Genomic DNA, 20,948 nt, shown 5'->3' with positions numbered 1-20,948 from the left:
ATGTACTCAATTCAAAAGAAGGGAGAAAAAGAGGAAAAGCAAACAAAGAACAGATGTGACAAGCAGAAAACAAATAGCAAGACAGATTTAAGCCTAAGCATAATCAATAATCACATGCAATGCAAATGGCCTAAACACTTCAAATAAAAGGCAGACATTGTCAGACTGCATAAAAAGCAGTTACTTATAAAAAGACTAGATAGATATAAAATATAAAGACATAAAGGCTAAAACTAAAAAGATGGGAAAACATCTATAACGATAACACTAATCAAAAGAAAGCTGAAGTAATTATATTAATAGCAGACTACCAGACTAGTATATTTCAGAGCAAAGAATATAATCAAGGATAAAAAGAGTCATTTAATAATAATAAAGGGTTCATTCATCAAGAATACATAATAATCATAACATTTATGCATTCAATAAGTCAGCCCACCAAAATAAGAATATAGAAAGATGCCTTTCATGGTTAAAATGCACCATCAACATTCCTGAATCAAAAGTGAACTTTGCCAAAATGGGGCTTAATATCTTTGTGTAAGAAGTGGCATGCAATTCTACTAATAAAAGTGCAGTATTCCCCAAAGGGTCAAAGGTAGTAGTGTGTAAAATGTCAAAATATTTATGACTTCAATGCCAATTCTGATCAAAGTGATCTAAAGCTGACTCACCTTTCATATTGCCTATCTCCTGGTAATGAAGCACCCCAACGTCGAAAGTCCATGATTAACATAAGTAAAAGGAGACAGGATATGAAGAAGAGTCCTAGGAATGCCAACCGCTGACGTGGAAATGGGCTCACTGTGGGCACAGTGAAGTACCAGGAGGCTGGGCAGAGGTAGGAAAAACTGATCCTGAAATGAGACAAACATTATTAGTAAGAAAAGTCTCTACAGTTGAGTGCTAAAAAAAAATGGTTTTTAAACTGGATTAAAGCCCTTCCTAATAAAGGCAAAAATTTATGCCACCAGAAGTCTATAAATGTTCTCTTAGTCTCAAATTTTAGAAAAGAACCTATATGGTTCATGGTGCTTCTATAAATCAGAAAAGCCTTATCTGCTCTTTTCCCAGTGTCTGCACTTTTGGGTGTAACTGAATTAATCTCATGTTTATGAAAAGATCACCAGTCTCCCCCGTCAATCTCATAACACTGAAGAATCAGAGCAACTACGACATTCCCATCAAGAATGACGTCAAAAAACCGGATAGTCAGAATACTTATTTAACTAATTAAAAAAATATTTTAATAAGTAATATATGCACATGGTAAGAAAAAATCAGTTTAAAAGGATACAGTGGAAAATGAGTCTTTTGCCTTAACCCACCATTTCCCACTCGAAGGCAACCACTGGTACCCAGTTTCTATGTATTTTCCCAGGGATATTTCATGTTTACACAAGCATAAATTTATATAATATATGACAATATACATGTGTGTATCTCCATTCCTCTGGTTTTACACCGTATCTACTGTTCTACATCTTTCCCCACTTACTCTATTTGACAACTGTTCCATTTGGTACATACTGATCCACATTAATCTTTTCTGAAAGTTTCAGAGCATCCCAATGTATGGATACACATATTCAACTATTAAGTTCACTTTCCATATTGATTCAAAAGGACCTCAGCCTATTTTCAAAGTTCATTAAAAAAAAAAAATCTTTGTTTAACCTCCTCAAAAAGCCCGTAGCTTTCTAAAAGAACATTGCATCTTAGCACTTTTCGGCTGTCAGCAAGCACTCATTTCACTCCATCACCCTGGGGTTACGAGCCAGAAACTGTAGTGTCTGCCTTCAAAAAAAAATGTCACTTTGATCGTCTTAGCATCCATCCGACCAAGCTGCAAAGTCCAGAAGCAGCACTAGGGCAAACTTCACTTGTAAAAACACCCCAGGGCCCCTCCACCTACCTGCCACCCCCAACTGAGCCCCAAGCTGAGGAGAAAATGTGCAGCCTTACCTAGCCATGGGATCCCTTCAGTGGTCTCAGTGCCTGTCACCTCCTTTTCTTTTTGCCCTGAGAAACTGGTCTCCTTGTCTCAGGCATCTCCTAAGTCTGCAGCCTGTTAAGAGTTCGTTGGGTTTCAGGCTTACCTCCAGCAGCGCCCACAGGACAAGCCTTCCACGGGAAGGCCAAGGCGCCCACCCACGCCAGATGCGTCCGCTCTTGTTCCCGGGGCCCAGCTGACGCTAAGCCGACTCCCCGGGGGCCGGGCGTTCTCGAGGCACCGGCGCTCCCCAGGTGGCGAGTGGGGGTGCCCACTTCTCCTCCCCGCCTATCCCAGTCCCGCGGCCCTCCCGCGCTCGCACTCACACGTCGAGCGGCCCGCAGGCTCCCTCGGCAACGTTCCGCTGGGTCCAGAGCGCTTCCCCCCGCGGCCTTTAGCACAGCCGGAAAGAGGCCTGGGCGGGCGGCGGCGCCACGTCCCCAAGGAAACCGCAGGGAGCCAATGACTGACGGCCGACCCGCCGAGATGGGCCCACCCTCCACCCAGCCCAGGCCGCCGGCGAACTAGCTCCGTCGGCCGCACGTCCGTTCGCCAGAGTGGCCAATCCCCAAGAGCGTTCGGCCGCTAATGCCCGCCCCGGGATTTCGAGCGCGTCCAATCCGGAAGGGCGTCGTGCCGTAGCTCCGCCTGGACGGGCCAGCTGTAGGCGCTCAGGTGAGCCGTGCGAAGCGGTGCAAGGGTGCCCTGCGCCCGCTGCCCTCTCGGCGGCGCGATTTCTCTGCTGGCTGCTTGCTAGCTGCCGCTTCCAGGACTGAGCGGCCCCGGCGGTTGAGTCTTGCCGTGGCCGCGAGAGAAGTGCATCCCTTGCCCACAACCTATCAGAGGTATTGTGTCCACCAACCCTGATCGCCAGAGTCAAACCTTCCGTATGGCCTCCCAGACTTATGCCTCGGCTTCCTCGTCTTGTCCCTGTTAGAGAAACATAAATGGGGGAGAATATCGCTTACACCGAAGCGCTTATAGTATTCGTTCAACATTCATTGAATGTCTGCTGTGTGCCAGACGTGAGCCGCCGTGTCCCTGCCCTCCCAGACCTTACAGTAATAAATACAAAGGTAATGTTTCTTTAATGTTTTTCTTCCTTGCTTACACCAACCGTTTCTCTCATTTCCAGGAAGGAGCCATTTGGACAGGATAAAGTTCAAGTCCTTACAAACGTGGCATATACATGGCGATCCAGGACCCACCCATGCAGCATCTTCTGCTGCTCCTCAGCCCCCTTGCTATGCTTCAACAACGCACATCTGTGGCTCTGCCCTCTTAGGCTTTGTCCATTCCGCCTTCTCCACCCTTCCCTCTGCCTTGAATAGCCTTCCCAGCCTCTTAGCCAAGCCAACTCATATTCATTCCTTACCACTTAGCTTAAGGGTCACCTCCCCTAAAAACCTTCCTTGCCCTTGGGGCGCCTGGGTGGCTCAGTTGGTTAAGCGACTGCCTTCAGCTCAGGTCATGATCCTGAACTCCTGGGATCGAGTCCCACATCGGGCTTCCTGATCAGCAGGGAGTCTGCTTCTCCCTCTGACCCTCTTCCCTCTCGTGCTTTCTATCTCTCATTCTCTCTCTCTCTCTGAAATAAATAAATAAAATCTTAAAAAAAAAAAAAAAAACCTTCCTTGCCCTACAACCCCGTCATATATGCCTGTTGTTTCACTTACCATATTGAATTACAATTTATGTGTCTGTCTGTCCCTGTCGACAGAATATGCTTGAGGGCAGGGACTGTCTGCTTCCACAGCAATGCTGGGTACTGTCTGGAGCATACAATACAGCTAATGTATGATAAATAAGTGAATGAATGTAGAAATAAATGAAGACCACCCAAATGAGATCAAAAAGAGGCTATCTGTTCTACACCTGTTATAGAAAAGTGGTCAGCCACCAACACTTACATCTGGCAGAGACCTAAAGACTGTCAGGGGAATGGGAAGGCTTTAACTGGTGGGGAGGGGGGGCGGGGCGGGGAGAAGGAAGGCTTCATGTATGCTCTGATTTGAGAGTTTTAGCATGGGGAAGCTGGCGGTGGGCTTACTAGGAGCAGGGCACCTTATGTGATTGTCCGTGGAGAGCGTATTTGCCTTTCTCTGGTTGGTCCTGAGTTAGAAGGCAGGGAAGCTGATAGTCAGTGACCAGTAGTGAGCGCAGTAGGCTATGAGCAGCCTAGTTGGTCATGGGTCACGATTCTAATCATCATATATGGTCTGACATTGTCCAGCTTATATGTTCAGGCTCTCCCAACTATTATTTTTTCCCTCCATTCCCCTGCCAGCCTGAATGGGCTTTCTAACTTTCCATCGATTCTCAGTGTTCTGTTCTTCTTTGTCCTTCAATCCCTACTCTGCTTCAGGTGTTATAGTTTATCTGGGCCCCCCAAAATCACATTGAGTAGAACAGTTGGATAAAGTTAGGATTAACTACAAAATTATACAAATATCAGGTGTTTATATTATTCCAGAGCTCAGTTCAGGTAGTCATGGGGAAAACTCAACAAATGTTTTGGAATATATATATTTTTTAATTCTTGAGGTTGTCTGCCAACTGTGCAGTTCTGTCTAACCTATGTATGTTTCAGTCCACTTAATGGGTCTTTTTGAGTGGAAATAGAATTCCTATTTATGTTTTAAATAGTACTTAATTCATGTGATTTATGAACTGTATTAACTTAGAGCTTGAAGGTGCATTAAAACATCAACTTACATTTCATAACTACTGTTATAAAACAGAAAAGAAACCCATATTTTAATCCCAACACTTCATTATACTTTCTTTGTCCATTGTGTTTGGATAATACTTTCTTCAACAAGTCCATATGCATTCAGGAATTTGTAAAACATGATTCTTTACAGAAGCCTGCAATGCTTATCTGATTAACAACAGCTCACAGGGCTGAGTTCTGAGGTTTCCAGTCAGGAGGCCAAAAAAAGTAGCTTGAGATCATTTCCCCATCTCATTTGCTGTAACTCTCAACATGTTGAAACAAATTACAGAAATCCATATTTCAAAACTGGTCTTTAACTGCCTTTCAAAGCCTTATCTACAATTACATTTACAATTTTCTCAAGAAGTCCTTGACTCTACCCAGCTCTGAGCAAAATCAGCCATACCAGCCCCACACTCGGTATACAGTTGTCTGTATCACTTTATTTCCCCTCAGTTCTCCTTCATTCTACACTCCATCCTGCTTTAACCTCTAAAGGAGTTGAAGTACTGTGGTCTTCACTCTCCTTTCCAAGTTTACTCACCTCTCTTCATGTGCCTTCTTGTCCATGACAAAACTCATTGTCTTGCCACTCTTACTTTATCCACCCAAACCTCCTCCATTCATATTCCCAACTTTGGTCAACTACCCTGTGGTTCACCCAAGCAGAAATTTGCAAGTCATTTTAGAATCTCTTCCTTCTACTTCCTTTTTGCTGTAGGGGAGCAAAATTTGCCACCCCCCCAAATGGGTCTCTTTTGCATGTGGATTATTTTAGGCTGATTATTTTTAACAAACAGAAGGCTCAGGAAGGACCTTTCAAAATCCCCCCCTAACTGCCTACAAGAATTTGGATACAGGACCTGCTCCAGGAAGGGAGCTAGCACCACAAATAACTACAGTATAATATGAACTAGGTGTGGCAGACAGGGAGGAACTCAGCAAAATCTGTTTACTAAAATTCCTTTCTGTGTCCCATTTTTTTCTGTATGGATCAGCAAACATTTGTTTACCACATTTACTCTTTTTCATCTTCCTGTGAATTATCCTCCTTCCCTTTGAAGTCCCAGCTCAGAATGGCATATAAGCCTCAATTGCCTGACTACCTGTAGGCCTCTTAGTCTCATGGAACTCCCATCTGTATGTAATTAAATTTTATTTTCTCCTGTTAATCTGTCTCATGTCAATTAATTCTTAGATCAGCCAAGAGAATCTTGAGGGGCATAGAAAATATTTTCCTCCCCAACGCATATTTCATCCAGTTAGTGGTGACTAGTTGTTCTTAATTCAAGTTTCTAAAATCTTCTGATGCAGCCTTCTAGCTGGTGACCCTACCTCCAGACTAATGCCCCTCCTTAGTGCCCCTCCATTCTGATATAGTGAAATATAATCATGCAAATTCCTGTTTTAACATCCTTGTGGTTCCCCATCCCAATCGGATATAATCCAGATTCCTTGGTATGGTATGGCAGATTCTGCTGACTGCCTACCCAAAAAGCCAACAATCTCTCTTCCACCTTTAACAGTATCCCAATTTTATTCTTATAACCACACTGCTATGCTTGGTCATATGCTTAAAGAGTGCTAGGCTCCAACCCCAGCCCCAGGGAGTAAACTGTGATTGGTCTAAGTCAATCATGGTGTCCCACTCCCTAACGAAATATTGAGCCTGGGCATCTGATACAATTCTAGCCAATGATATTGAAGGGAAGCCAGCTGTTGGGAGGAATGGGAGGAAGAGGGGAAACATTTCTGGGAGAGGTTTTATCCAACTTAAAAAGAGCATAAAAAGTTCACATAATGAGAGTAAGAAGAGAAACCCCTTTTCTGCCTCCAGAAGTAATCTTAAGGATATGATGCCTGGAGCTGCTGTAGTCATCTTAAAACCATAGGGTGGAGGAGTCAGGGTGTGGGGTTGGGGGAAGCCTAGAAATAACAGAATAGAAATACAGAAAAATCCTGGATTCTTGATAACATCATTAATGTCATTGCTAACTTAACCAACCCAGGAGCAGCCCTACATATGGACTTACAATTTGAGATACTAAATTCATTACTGCTCTCATTTTTAAGTCTGTTGCATCAGGTAGTTCTCGCACTTGTGCTCTCCTAATTGATACTTGTGGCTTTCAGTGCCTGATATGATCTAGCCCCCAACATCCTCTGAGCTCCCCCCAGTAGGTATTCTCACCCATAACCCTGACATATTTACAGTTCTCAGAATTGTGCCCTCTCTTACCTCTGAGCCTTTGTACTTGCTATTACTTCCGCATAAATGACTTTCTCTCACTCCTTTACCAAAGGAACTCCTGCTTATCCTTCAAAACTCAACTCACATGTCACCTACGAGCTCCCCCAGTCTGCCTACGTGCTTCTTTTTCTCTGCTCTTATAGCACTTTGCTCATGGATGCTTCTATTAGGGCAAGAATAATTGTTTTAAAAGGTGGCAGCTTTGTGAATGGACCTGGTACCAGTTGGCCTGATAGGAAGACAGAGTAGCTAGATTTGGGACCTTAATGGGTGTGTTTGGTCAAGGAAAGTGGGATCCCTAGGCTTAGCCTAGGTGGAAGAGGTTTAGATCAAGAAGACTGATTGCTCTGCCTAATAAAATACAGGATTTTGAGCATTCCTTCTAGAGACTAGGCTTGGGAAGCCCTGGTAAAACAAAAAGGAAAAGACATGAAGGAAAAGAGGGACCTGTGCAAGCTGCTAGCAAACAAGACTAAAGAGAATGACCCATGAGAGATTTCCTGCATTATTTCTCTATAGTTGTATCACAAATTACCCCAAAACTCGGCAGCTTAAAACCACAATAAGCATTATCATCTCTCAGTTCCCGTGGGTCAGGAATTTGGGAACAGCTCTGCTCAGGGTCTCTCATTAGATGGCAGTAAAGATGCCAGGTTGCGGGGGGGTCATCTGACATCTTCACTGGGGCTAAAGGATATACTAAGATGACATGCTTGCATACCTAGCAAGTGGATCCTGGCTGTCAGTGGGAGGCCACACTTCCTTTTCACATCATGGACTCTCCCAGGAATGCTTGAGTGTCTTCATGATATGGCAACTGGCTTCTCCCAGAGCCATCTGAGAACAAGCACCAGGTGAAATCTCTATCCCTTTTATTACCTAGCCTCAGAGGTCACATCTCTTCACTTCTGCCACATATTATTTGTTAAAAGCCAGTCACTAACTCCCAGCCCACTTTCAAGGGGAAGGCAATTAGGCTCCACCTTTGGAAGGGAGAAGTATCAATTTGCAGACATATTTTTAAATCACCACAGTCCCTAAGGTGAAGTGGTCAGGGAAACTTCAGATAATAGTATTGACTTCTAGGGTTCAGTTTTGAGTTCTGTGCTATGTTATAATCCTCTCTACAGCCCCATACATTCAGTAAAAGTCTGAAAACATAAAGCTGGCTTGGTAGATGGCTTTGAGAAGAAGTTTAATGCCCTCAAGTTTCCTGTGCCAGAGGATAAATATACTGTACAGGTGGATGCTGAAGAAAAAGAAGATGTGAAAAGTTATGCTGAGTTTTTGTCTCTCTCAAAGGCCAGGACTGAGGAATATGAAAAAAGAGCTGGAGAAGATGAAGAACATAATTCCATTTGATCAGATGACCATTGAGGACCTGAACGAAGTCTTCCCAGAAACCAAACTAGACAAGAAGAAGTACCCCTATTGGCCTCACAAGCCAATTGAAAATTTATAAACTTGAGTTGGGAAGAAAGCTCTGGCCCTCATAGTATAAATGCTGGACATTAAAAATAACCATGTGGTAAAAAAACAAGCAAACAAACAAATAACCCAATTATAAGTGGAAGAAATATTTAGACACTTAACCAAAAAAGATATACAGATAGCGAATAAACACATGGGATGTTCAACATCATTAGTGATGAGGGACATGCAGATTAAAACTACAAGGAGGGGGCACCTGAGTGTCTCAGTCAGTTAAATGTCTGCCTTCAGCTCAAGTCATGATCCCAGGGTCCTGGGATCGAGCCCCACATTGGGCTCCCTGCTCTGCGGGAAGCCTGCTTCTCTCCCTCCCACTCCCCTGCTTGTGTTCCCTCTCTCGCTGTGTCTCTCTCTGTCAAATAAATAAATAAAATCTTAAAAAAAAAAAAACTAGAAGGAGATGCTACTACATCCCCACTAGAATGACTATAATCAAAAAGACAGTAATTTGCCAAGAATGTTGTACCGTGTGCTGCAATGTCATGAGGACCCTTAGCAGCTCTCTGGAGAGGCCCATGTGGAGAGGAACTGAGGCCTTCTGCCAACAGGCAGTATCAACTTGACAGTTTGTGTGAATGAGTCATTGTGGAAATGGATTCTCCAGCCCTAGTTAAGCCTTCATGTATCTGCAACCCCTGCTGACAGCTTGACTGGCACTTCATGAGACATGCCAAGCCCTAACCCTCCATCTAAACCACTATCATATACCTCACCTGCAGAAACTGATAATAAATGTTTACTGCTGTTTTAAGCCACTACGTTTTATAGTAATTTGTCACAGAGCAGTAGATAACTAATTTACAACCACCTGGGATTAAAAGAAATAATATATACGTTGGCTGGCACATAGTAAGCCCTTCATAAAAGGTGGCTGTTATCGTTGTGTAATGCATATATGGGTTTTTTTTCACTAGCAATTGCAAATTTCTTGCAAAGGAGGATTTCAGTTCATTCCTTTTTTTTTTCTTTTTGCACTCTCTGCCTCTCCTCATCCTTTTTAGCCTCTCAGCACAGTGCTGGGCACACATACAGCTGAAGCCCAGTAAGAAACTCAAAGGGAGGCAATGAAATCCAAAGGTGAAACAGTTTTATCTTTGTCACTATAAGGATAATTTTCCACTACCTAAAATATTTGAATAACCCCTTTGTTACAATTAATGTAAATTAATGTAAATGCCTGGGCTTTTAGACATTATTTTGTAATGAATAAGCTGTAAAGGCAAGGAAGACTAAGGGATGAAGAGAAAAGATTTGATTAATTAAAAGGAGATAATGAAGAAATGAGCATTGGATAAGGCGGAGACCAGGTAAGAGGGTCAGGGATGTGCCTGTATAAAAAAGAGTAAAAAATGGGAATTGGACCCAGAGGACAACCAGGAAAACCACACGGATAAATCAGGGCTTCAAGGTTCATGGGTTGGAGACACATCTGCTGCCATAATTTATTGTTTGTTGGTAATTATGTTGTTTCTATTGTCGATAATGTTTGTTGCCTCCATAACTGTGGCTAGTTACTTTGAGAATATATGCCATATTTATGAAGGATTCAACACCATAGAGCATTAAAAATACATCATATCTACTTAGATAAATAACCTAAGCCTCATCCCCTGCTGATAGCTTACTTCTTTGTATGTCATGGACAATAGACCATTACATTCTTTGATAATATTCAAGGGAAGTTTTGTAATTCTAGCCATTTTACCTAAGGAATTAAGGATATTTAAATCTACTCTTTATGGTATGAAGTTCATACAGTAATTGAGGATACACATGACATGGACCTGAAGTAAGAATATTATTGTTCAGAGAAAAGCAGGCTTATTTGTGAGATATCCCACATTTGGTGCTCCAGTCTAGCAAAGGACAGTGACTAGTCGTGGTTTCTTGGTCAGCAGTTAGGTGACATGTTGCCAGCAATTTCTGTGATAGCTGGATGGACAGTCAAAAAGGAAAAACAGGTAATAGTAATTATGATGATAGCGATAGTGATCAACCTTTGTCAAGTTCTTTTTTTTTTTTAAAGATTTTATTTATTTATTTGACAGAGAGACACAGCGAGAGAGGGAACACAAGCGGTGGAGTGGGAGAGGAAGAAGCAGGCCTCCCGCGGAGCAGGGAGCCCGATGCGGGGCTCGATCCCAGGACCCTGGGATCATGACCTGAGCCAAAGGCAGACGCCTAACGACGGAGCCACCCAGGCACCCCAACCTTTGTCAAGTTCTAACTATATGACTGATATTAGAGTAACAACTTTATTCTTTTTCTGATAGAATCCTGAGACAATCCAATAAAATACATGTTATTACCATGTTACAGATGAGGTAACTGAAGCTTAGGTCAAGTCATGGAACTTCAGCTCCTCCTTCTCATTTTCTAACAGTCGTGACCAAGGTAAAGTCAGGATGAATCAGAGATAAGCCTCTTGTTTCTAACTTAAAAAAAAATCATTTTAACTAACTCTATTTTGGTGGTTTATTACCTTGATCTAGAAAGGCAGCCGACTGTGGTTAAGTTTTCAGACCTGTGTTTGAAGCTTGGTTTCATTACTTACTAACTATGTGGCTTTGAAGAAGTTATATTCATTTTCTTATCCATAAAATAAGAATAATGACTCAACTTCCAGGGCTGCTGCCCTCAATCTTTCTTCGCAGCCAAAGTGACCTTTCCAAAACGCAAAATTGACCATGTTATCTCACTTCAACTTAAAATCCACAATGGTATCCCATTTTTCTTAATATAAACTGATTCCCTTAATATGACTTCAGAGCCTCTCATGGTGTGGCCCCTACTCACTCCCAGGCTTATCTCAAAACCGCTTCCCCTAGCCCTGAATCACTGGCCCAATCCTCTCATTACAGGACTTTTGTAATATGGTGTTCTTGTCCAGAAGGTTTTGCCTCCCTTATGCCTTTTACCACCCCCATCTGACTTAGCTTAATTAACTCTCCATATCTTTAGGATCCTATTTCAAATGTGACCTTTTAATAAACTCTTACAAAGTAGTGACATTGGCTTTTTCCAGTCGTGGCTCCTGAACTCACTGTAGGGCCTGTCTCTTCCAAGAGTGCTTCCCAAAATTAATGCCAAGATTAGGACAGGGATAACTTTTGCTAGCACCCTGTTGGGTGGTGTCCCTGGTTACAACTGCCAGGACACCTGAGAAGGTTAGGCCTTGGGTTGGAGGGAGCCAAGCGAAAGAACTGGAACTCACTGGATGAGTCATTGCCACCACTCAAGGGGAGACATAGTAGCTCAGGTCCAAGATCCATCAATGTCTCTTATTCAAATAAATGTTACCAAGTACTTAGAGAGTTTGAAGTACAATGCTATTCTGAAGATATAAAGGTGCAGGGGAAAAAAAGAAAGTAAAAAGATGCTCCCTGCCCTGATGGGGCTGGCTTACCATCTACTAGTAATACAGACATTAATGAAATAATTTTATAAACATATGCAAAATTATAACTATCTAAGCTCTACAAAGTAGAGGACCTGAGGCACGTGATGGGGGAACCGATCAGCCTGGGGCATCAGGGAAATAATGATTGAGTTGGAATATGAAAACAATATAAGATTCTGATGAATAATTACCTGCATAAAAAGTAAGGGGTGCCTGGGTGCCTCTGTTAGTTAAGTATCTGACTCTTGGTCTGAGCTTGAGTCTTGATCTTGGGGTCATGAGTTTGGGCCCCGCGTTGGGCTCCACGCTAAGTGGGGAGCCTACTTAAAAAAAAGTAAAATTTATTGGACTGTACCTCTTCATAGATGGATGGGGCTTTTAGAATATTTTAGATTACATCATGGATCATTAGATGACTGTTACCTTCTGATAGAGTGAGATGGAGTGCATCACCAATTCTTGTCCTATTATAGGTAGGTACCAAGTAAAATTTTTACAAAAATAAGTGAATGCAAAACAAAACAAAAACAAATAAATGAATGAATAGAGTTTTGCCAAATCTTTGTCACAATTTTTCCATCTCCTTAAATTTTGTAAAAGGATTAGGAACCATCTCATTTGCAAAAGGATGTGTTACTCATGTGAGTAATCATTTTTTCAGTGTCTGGAAGAGACACAAAAGTCAAGTGACTATTAGTTGTTCTTGTTTCTCTCTCACTTAAAGCTATTCTGGTTTTGGAGCCAAAACCCCACAAAATTGGTTGTGTTTCATAATTTTTCTTGTTGATTATGAACAAAGGCCTATTTCAGTTATTTAGGTCATATTAAAGTGCCTTAAGGAGACATCACAGATGGGTAGAAATTGGTATAGTAAAAATATTATATACAGGTTTGTAATTTCATTTCAAGATTTAAAGTTTAAAATTATACATTTGATAGAATTAAAAGAACATGTCACCATCTGAGAAGGAGATATTCTAATTAAATGAAATGGTTTCTTCAAGTTCAGGACATTATATCTTAAATTACATTTGTGGTACACTTTGTCTTACCAGGTACATAAGTAGATGCTTTTCAAAGTGAAGTTTTAGGGGCGCCTGGGTGGCTTAGTCGGTTAAGCATCTGACTCTTGATTTCAGCTCAGGTCATGATCTCAGGGTCTTGATCTCAGGGTTGTGAGATAGAGCCCCACGTCTGCTTGAAATTTTCTCTCTCCCTCAGCTCCTCCCCCTGCTCGTGCCCCCACTTCTTTCAAATAAATAAATAAAATCTTAAAAAAAATAAGGGTGCGGTTTTACTTTGTGGAAATAAACAGCAAAAAGAAGAGAAGGTATTATATGACGGTTAGGTACAGGGCTTACAAAAAAGTGTAAAAATAATTGTTTGGGGGCATTATTTCCAGAATTTACGTGTTCCTGTCAAAGTAATAAGGATATGATAGAAATGTATAAATGAGCATGAAAATGAGTGGCAATAAGGAAACTGGTGCCCAAATAAGAGTGACTACAATATTTTTTTTCCTGTGTCTGTTTCAACTCAATTTGAGTATGAATTGAACAGAAACTTTCTACTAGACAAAAACCAGTGAAGCAAAGTAATTTTTCTGGATTTTTGCCTATGAGTCAGAGGTGAGATTATGTTTGTTTCTTAGATCAAAGTTAGTAATTTTCCTTGTTTTGGCTTTTTTTCTTTCATAAACAAGATCCTTTTGGAGAAATTTTAAGAGACAAGAATGGTGTGATTACAGTAACTACCCCCCCAAATATATGTGCAGAGGATTACAGTTTATTGCTTAAAGATGATGAAACTGGAGTTCCAGAAAAAGATACTCTTCAACGTATCTCAATTAGACCTTCTGGTGTGTTAAGAATAGCTTTATTGAGATGTAATTTATTTACCATAAAATTCACCCAATTCAGTGGGTTTTAGTATAATCACAGGGTTGTGCAACCATCACAGTATAAATTGAAAACATTTTCATCAACCAAAAAGTAACTTTGTATCCATTAACAATCGCTGCCCAGATCTTTCACTTTTGTCCAAGATAGGTTTTCTTCAAGTTGATGTGAGACAACCTAGGAATTGTACAAAGACTGGTGTAGAGCTGCTGTTTGGAGTTACAGAGGCACAGACATTTGAGAGGATAATGAGGTCCTAGTTTCTTCAGCTCATCTGTGGGGTGCTAGCCAATCTTGTCTTTTTACCATTGAGGTGAAAGTTGTATAACATAAAATTAAACCATCTTAAAGTGAACAATTCAGTGGCATTTAGTGGATTCACAATGTTGTGCAACCAATACCTTTACCTAGTTCCAAACCATCTCATCACCCCCAAAAGGTGATGTATCCTGTACCCATTAAGCACTTTCTCCTATCTCATCACCCCCACCTCCCCCCACCGGCCTTGGTAACTACCAGTCTGCATTCTGTCTCTATAGAGCCACCTCTTCTGGATATTTCATATAAGTAGCTTCTTTCATTTAACATATTTTTGAGGTTCATTACATGGTAATATATGTCACTCCTTCAGTCCTTTCTGCAGCGGAATTATATTCATCTTGTGTATGAACACAATTTGTTTATCCATTCTTCTGTTTATGCGCACTGTTCCCACCTTTTGCCTCTGTGAAAAGTGCTGCTATAAACAAGCATATACATGTACTTGTTTAAGTACTTCTTTTTAATATGCCAAGGAGTGGAATTGCTGGGTCATTCGGTAACTCTATGTTTAACTTTCTGAGGGCCCGCTACACTATATTCCACAGTGGCTGAACCATTTTATGGTCCCAGCAGCGATGTGTGAGGATTCCAATGTCTCCACATCCTTGTCAACACGTGTTTTCTGTGTTTTTGATTATAGCCGTCCCAGGGGGTGTGAAATGGCATAGCCAATAATCTGTTGACAAAAGAAAATGAGTATGTTTTTAGTACAAGCCTGAATAAATATTCAAGAAAAAACAACAATATGAATTTACTTTTGACATATTTCCTTTTAGTTGAAGGCATGGTGTTGATCTGTGAAAGTTAAACAGGACTTTCCCTATTCTTATAGAAATTATGCAAAATATAAAATTGAGACCAAAGTTGAGACATGAGTAAATGAAGAGCATCACTCAGCTTTCTTGTTTCTCACTAGAGAGGGAGCATTGTACTTTGTAGCACATTATTACTTCCCAGCATACATTTTTATAAATCTTGACTATCCTTGCCCCAGGATAAATAGATAAGACACAGACCTTACCAGGAGTGTGTCAGCTGAATGAAATAAGGCACTACTACCTTTAACATTTAATTATGCTCTTTTTGCTGTATTCTAAGGGGAATCTCCCTCAGAAACAACGTATTCTTTGATAACAGGGGTTGGACTAGGTGATGTGGTTAAATTAAAAACCCTTTACTCCACTGTACTATATGTACACCAAATATCCCACAAGGACCACAATACCCATTTCTAAAGCCATCTTTTGCCCTAATTGAAATATACATAAGCCAGAGAAAGACATGACATCTACAGTTGTGCCTTGATTGAAGGGGGCCTTGCTAGCACCAGGACCACTCAGCTACCTGGAGATCTGTATGTCCCAGGGCAATGAACTGTAGCAAGATGGATAGGTGAAGGCACCCTTCTTTCATAAGGTGGGAGGACAGACTAAGAAATGGAGGAAGGAAAGGAGAGATGCTTCAAATGCTTTCTCAGATGAATTTTAGCAAAGATGCTGAAGACAAGGAATAACAAATTGATTCCCTTGAAACTGTTCCCACACCCTTCTTGAAATATCTTCCTGTGCACACTCTCCATTTGTAAACTGCTCAAACACATAATGTCATTTTATGCCTTCTGTCCTGATTGCCCCATCTCTGAATTCCTACAGCTCTTAGGGTCTACTCTTCATAATTTAGGAATCAATTTCTCTTTAAGTGACTGTAAAGAAGTCAGTCTAATTTTCAGGTGTGGCTGCTGGAATCAATCTCATTCTGTATAACAGGCATACCTTATATGGTCATGTGGGATGGCAGTTCAGGGAAAGAGGGTAATGGTCATGTAAGCCGGAAGGAGTGGTGGGACTTGTTTTGGACCTTCAAGAACGAGAATTTTGATAAGAACAAAGGGTGAAATGCATTCTAGGGATGAAGATGTGTCAGTGAGGATATAAATCTGATGCTGTAACAAAGATTCAGACTAACAGCAACTGTTTAAACAAGTTCTCTCATGTAGCAGCACATGAGTAGTCCAAACGTACTACTGTTACTGCCCATAAGGCAGCAGGTTTCTTCTACCTTTTGCTCTGCCACCTCAAGTAGGGAGCCTTGTCTCATGGCCAAAAATGGTTGACATCTTCTGGGCTATATTCTAAATGACAAGGGAGAACATGGGCGAAAAAATACTCAGAGAACATCATCTTTCCTTGTATTTTTAATTTTTTTAAAATAATTTGAGAGAGTGAGAGAGTATGAGCTGGGGGGAGGGGTAGAGGGACAAGCAGACTCCCCGCTGAGTGAGAAGCCTAACATGGGGCTCCATCCCAGGACTCTGACTGAGATTATGACCTGAGCTGAAGTCAGATGCTTAACTGACTGAGCCACCCAGGTGCTCCCATAATCTTTCCTTTTAAAGGGAGAACCCAGGTATTTCATGCCACTTACACTCACATCCCATTAGATAGAACTTAGTCACATAGCTAACACTGGCTGTAGAGGAAGCTGGGGGAAATATGGACTTCAGCTGGACTTTTAGCTCCAAGCTAAAACTCGGGGTGTCTGTTACTAAAGAAAATAAATGAGACTCAGTAGTGAGACAATGAATAGTCTCATAGGTAGAGGTAAAAAAGAAAAAAGACAGTATAGAAGGGAGAATATGGAAATGATTACCCTAGGGATATAAGAAAATAAGATTCTGCAATGCCCGACGGAGGAGCTGCAGGTATAGGAGCTACTGAGGGCTTATAAAAAAATATCTCCAAGAAACTTCTTTGCTTGCTAATTGGTTTAGGGAAGTTTAGGTGCTGGTGAGATGTAGGGTAGCGTGTGTAGATGTGTTGAGAGTGGTATATCATATAGTCAGGATGGGTTCTTTCTATTCAAAGTGTGGTCCAGGGTCTAACAGCATCAGTGTCACCTGGGGACTTGTAAGAGATTAAGAATCTCAGACCCCATTACAGAGTAACAATCTGCATTTTAACAAATTCTTCAGGTGACTAATATCACATTAAAGTCTGAGTGGCAGTGGGCTAGATTTTGCTATGGTATAGAATTATCCTAAAATCTGTTTTAAAAACAGATTATGGGGCGCCTGGGTGGCTCAGTCATTAAGCGTCTGCCTTCAGCTCAGGTCATGATTCCAGGGTCCTGGGATCGAGTCCCACATCGGGCTCCCTGCTCCGCGGGAAGCCTGCTTCTCCCTCTCCCACTCCTCCTGCTTGTGTTCCCTCTCTCTTCTGCTCTCTCTCTCTCTCTTTCAAATAAATAAATCTTTAAAAAATAAAAAAAAAAAACACAAAGATTATTTCTTACTCATGGTGAATGTCCATCTGGGAGGAAGGGGGTGGCAAGTAGGCAACTTTGCTTCATAATCTTCACCAGGGCCTCAGGCTGATGGGACCTTCTAAACATCACCAGTCATGTGGCAGGGAAAGTTAGTGTGTGGCTCTCACGCTTCTCTCACATTTCATTGGTCAAAGCAAATCCATAGCCATTGCCTATCGTTAAGGAAGTGGGAAGAACAATTCTACCATGTACCTGGAAGGATGGGAATCAAAATACTGATGAAGCCAGGGGATCCCAGAGGTAGTGAGGACATTCAACGGTTATTACAATATAGATGTGAAGGGATCAGGTACTGGGGAACTATATCAATTGGAACGAAAAGGAAAGCACAAACAAAAGAAACATTTCAGAGTATTTCTGAAGGGTAGCTGCAGAAGACTCCCAGCTTTAGAGTCTGGTTGGGTAGAAAAGAAAAATTTTGGAGGAATTGGTTGGGGTGGGAAGTTCAAAGGCTAAATTTGGAATGAACATGCCAAGTCATGCCAGAAATTAAGGTGGATATTCACCCAATCTCATCCTGTGTCACTCCCCCTTTCTCTCACCATGTTCCAGCCACAGTGACTTTCTGTTCCTTCATACACCAACCTTGTTCTCACCTTAGGGTCATTGTACCTAGTGTTTCTTCTGGAATGCTCTTCTCTGGGTTCATCATGAGCTCCTGCCTGTCATTTAATCTTCTCAGAAAGGCTTTCCCGGGCCCAATAAATGTAGCCACCTATTCACACTTTATCATATCTCCCTATTTCAGTTATCAGAATAGTACCTAGAGCTAACTGGTATTTTTGTCTATCCCCCTCCCCTCATTAAAAAGCAAGCTCCATGAGAGCTCCATGGACTGTGTCCCGTGTCACCAGCTTCAAGTACAGTGCCAGGCACAGAACTGGTCCTCAATAAATATTTACTGAATGTTCACGTGGAAATTTCAGTTAAGAAGTATGCAATGAACCTCCAGAAACAAAAAACCCAGTTAAGAAATGGGCAGAAGACATGAATAGACACATTTCTAAAAAAAGACATCCAGATGGCTAAAAAAAGATGCTCAACATCACTCATCATGAGGGAAATCTAATCAAAACCATGATGAGATACCATCTCACACCTGTCAGGATGGCTAAAATTAAAAAGAAACAACAGGTGTTGGTGAGGATGCAGAAAAAGGGGAACCCTCTTCCACTCTTGGTGGAAAAGCAAACTGGTGCAGCCACTCTGGAGAACAGTATGGAGGTTCCTCAAAAAGTTAAAACTAGAACTACCCTATGATCCAGCAATTGTACTACTAGGTATCTACCCGAAGGATACAAAAATACAGATTCAATGGGACACACGCACCTCGATCTTTATAGCAGCATGATTAACAATAGCCAAACTATGAAGAGAGCTCAAATGTCCATTGACTGATGAATGGATAAAGACATGGTTTGTATATATTTAATGGAGTATTACTCAGCCATGGAAAAGAATGAAATCTTGCCATTTGCAACAACATGGTTGGAGCCAGAATGTATTATGCTAAGTGAAATAAGTCAGAGAAAGACAAATACCATATGATCTCACTCATATGTGAAATTTAAGAAAGAAAACAGATGAACACATGGCAATGGTGAAAAGAAAAAAAGGAGGGAGGGCGCCTGGGTGGCTCAGTCGTTAAGGGTCTGCCTTCGGCTCAGGTCATGATCCCAGGGTCCTGGGATCGAGCCCCGTATCGGGCTCCCTGCTCCGCGGGAAGCCTGCTTCTCCCTCTCCCACTCCTCCTGCTTGTGTTCTCGCTCTCGCTGTCTCTGTCAAATAAATAAATAAAATCTTTAAAAAAAAAAAAAAAGGAGGGAAACAAGCCATAAGACACTCTTAATGATAGAGAAACTGAGGGTTGATGGAGGGAAGTGGGTGGGTGTGGGCTATATGGGTGATAGGTATTAGAGGGCACTCGTTATCATGAGCACTGGGTGTGGTATGTAAGTGATCAATCACTTAATTCTACTCCAGAAGCCAATATTGCACTGTATGTTCACTAAAGTTTAAAAGAAGAAAAGAAAGAAAGAAAAAAAGAAAGAGAAAGAAAAAGAAAGGAAGGAAAGAAAGAAAAAGAAAGAAAGAAAGAAAGAAAGAGAAAGAAAGAAAGAAAGAAAGAAAGAAAGAAAGAAAGAAAGAAAGAAAGAAAGAAAGAAAAAGGAAGGAAGGAAGGAAGAAAAGAAAGAAAGAAAAAGAAAAGGAAGAAAGAAAGGAAGGAAGGGAAATATAGGTTCAATGGGGAAAACATTTGAAATGGTAAGTTCCTCTAAGGTACTGAAAATGAACAAGAAGCATTAACCCTTTAGGAATGTTTTCCCTCTGTGTTTAGAGAAGTATAGGAGACTGAGAAGTCTAAAACGTACAACAGAGTGGTTCCTAGGGAGGAAAAAATTTCAGTGAGGGATGGGTCAGTGGGGGCAAGGGGGAATGAGAAAAAGACTATTGCATTTGGAAAGGTCATTTGTGGCCACTGAATAAAGGAGTGAAAATGTAGGGGTTGGGGTGCCTGGGTGGCTCAGTCCGCTGTGTCTGCCTTCCGCTCAGGGTCCTGGGATGGAGCCCCACATGGGGCTTCCTGCTCAGCAGGGAGTGTGCTTCTCCCTCTGCCCCTGCTCGTGTTCCCTCTTGCTCACTCTCTCTCCTATAAAATCTTTTTTTTTTTAAAAAAAAGAAAAAATTTTAAAAATATAGGGGTTAAGGAGAGAAAGGATATAGCAGGTATCATTACTGTAGTTGTTTGGCCGTAGAGGGAATTAGTACTCTAGCAGGATTCGGTGGTTTATCTTTTGAGGAGACCTACTCATTTCTCAAGGGAAGCGAGCTAGAGAAGAGGGAAGATGTAGAGAAGGGTTCTTAACCTAAAGTTCATGGACCCTTAGATGTGTGCATGGGGGGTGGGAAGTGGAGGGAAGAGCATTTGTAGTTTTGTTGCTTTCGCAAAGGTCCAGACCTAAAGGTTAATAACCATTGCTAAGGAGGAGAATAGATGAATAAAACAGTTAAAAACAAACAAAAACCCCCAGAGGCCCAGAGAAGGGCTAAGCTTTAAAGAAAAAAAGGAAAGCCTCTTCCTTGAAGAAAAGCTATAACGAGATGGAGAAATTCACAATTACATCATCATCTCGGTAAAATAGGTAGTAAGGACAGAGCTGGAAACACTGGGGAGGCTTGTGCAAACACGCTCCAGACAAGGGATACTGAAGCACGGACTACGGAGGAGTGGAGAAAGCTCCTGCGTTCCTCAACAGAGCCAGCAGCCCTCGTGTAGCTCCCGCGCAACGTCACGGCCCAGGAGGTGGTGCTCCAGGCTGGGAATCGCTGGCATTGTTCTTTAACCAGTGAGTGCCCCTCTGAAACTCTGGCCAAGCCGCCCGACCGGCCTGGGAGAGACATTGGTCTTATCACAAAAGGCAATCACCACCAGGCAGTGGTGGTCATCAGTGCGTCAGCTCAGGGAAAAACTCTATGTCCGAGCTTCTCCACAGTCGCCGTACTTTCTGTGCTGTTTGGGCAGCTGCCTCCAGACCGGCCTCTCCACCTGTCTG

General features: G+C 41.9%; 1 protein-coding gene and 1 long non-coding RNA gene across 3 annotated transcripts in view; both read right to left on the bottom strand.

Moving 5' to 3' along the window:
* Window positions 1-2,423, bottom strand: part of ENTPD7 (ectonucleoside triphosphate diphosphohydrolase 7) — a 39,390-nt gene extending 36,967 nt beyond the window's left edge. Inside the window, exons 1-3 of one of the 2 annotated variants that reach the window (XM_027596851.2) lie at window positions 2,320-2,423; window positions 1,966-2,068; window positions 675-857 (exon numbers count right to left, since the gene is read on the bottom strand). In XM_027596851.2, the coding sequence (XP_027452652.1) occupies window positions 675-857; window positions 1,966-1,973 (191 nt within the window). In that variant the 5' untranslated portion in view covers window positions 1,974-2,068; window positions 2,320-2,423. The other variant, XM_027596852.2, reaches the window with a different exon arrangement.
* An 11,294-nt stretch (window positions 2,424-13,717) lies between these two features.
* Window positions 13,718-20,948, bottom strand: part of LOC113923579 — a 71,011-nt gene continuing 63,780 nt past the window's right edge. Inside the window, exon 3 of the long non-coding RNA XR_003520373.2 lies at window positions 13,718-14,746. This is a non-coding gene — a long non-coding RNA (uncharacterized LOC113923579). The remainder of the gene's footprint in view (window positions 14,747-20,948) is intronic.

Source organism: Zalophus californianus, chromosome 15 (assembly GCF_009762305.2).
Source record: "Zalophus californianus isolate mZalCal1 chromosome 15, mZalCal1.pri.v2, whole genome shotgun sequence".
Taxonomy (NCBI): Eukaryota; Metazoa; Chordata; class Mammalia; order Carnivora; family Otariidae; genus Zalophus; species Zalophus californianus.
This window is presented reverse-complemented; position numbering and strand designations above follow the sequence as displayed.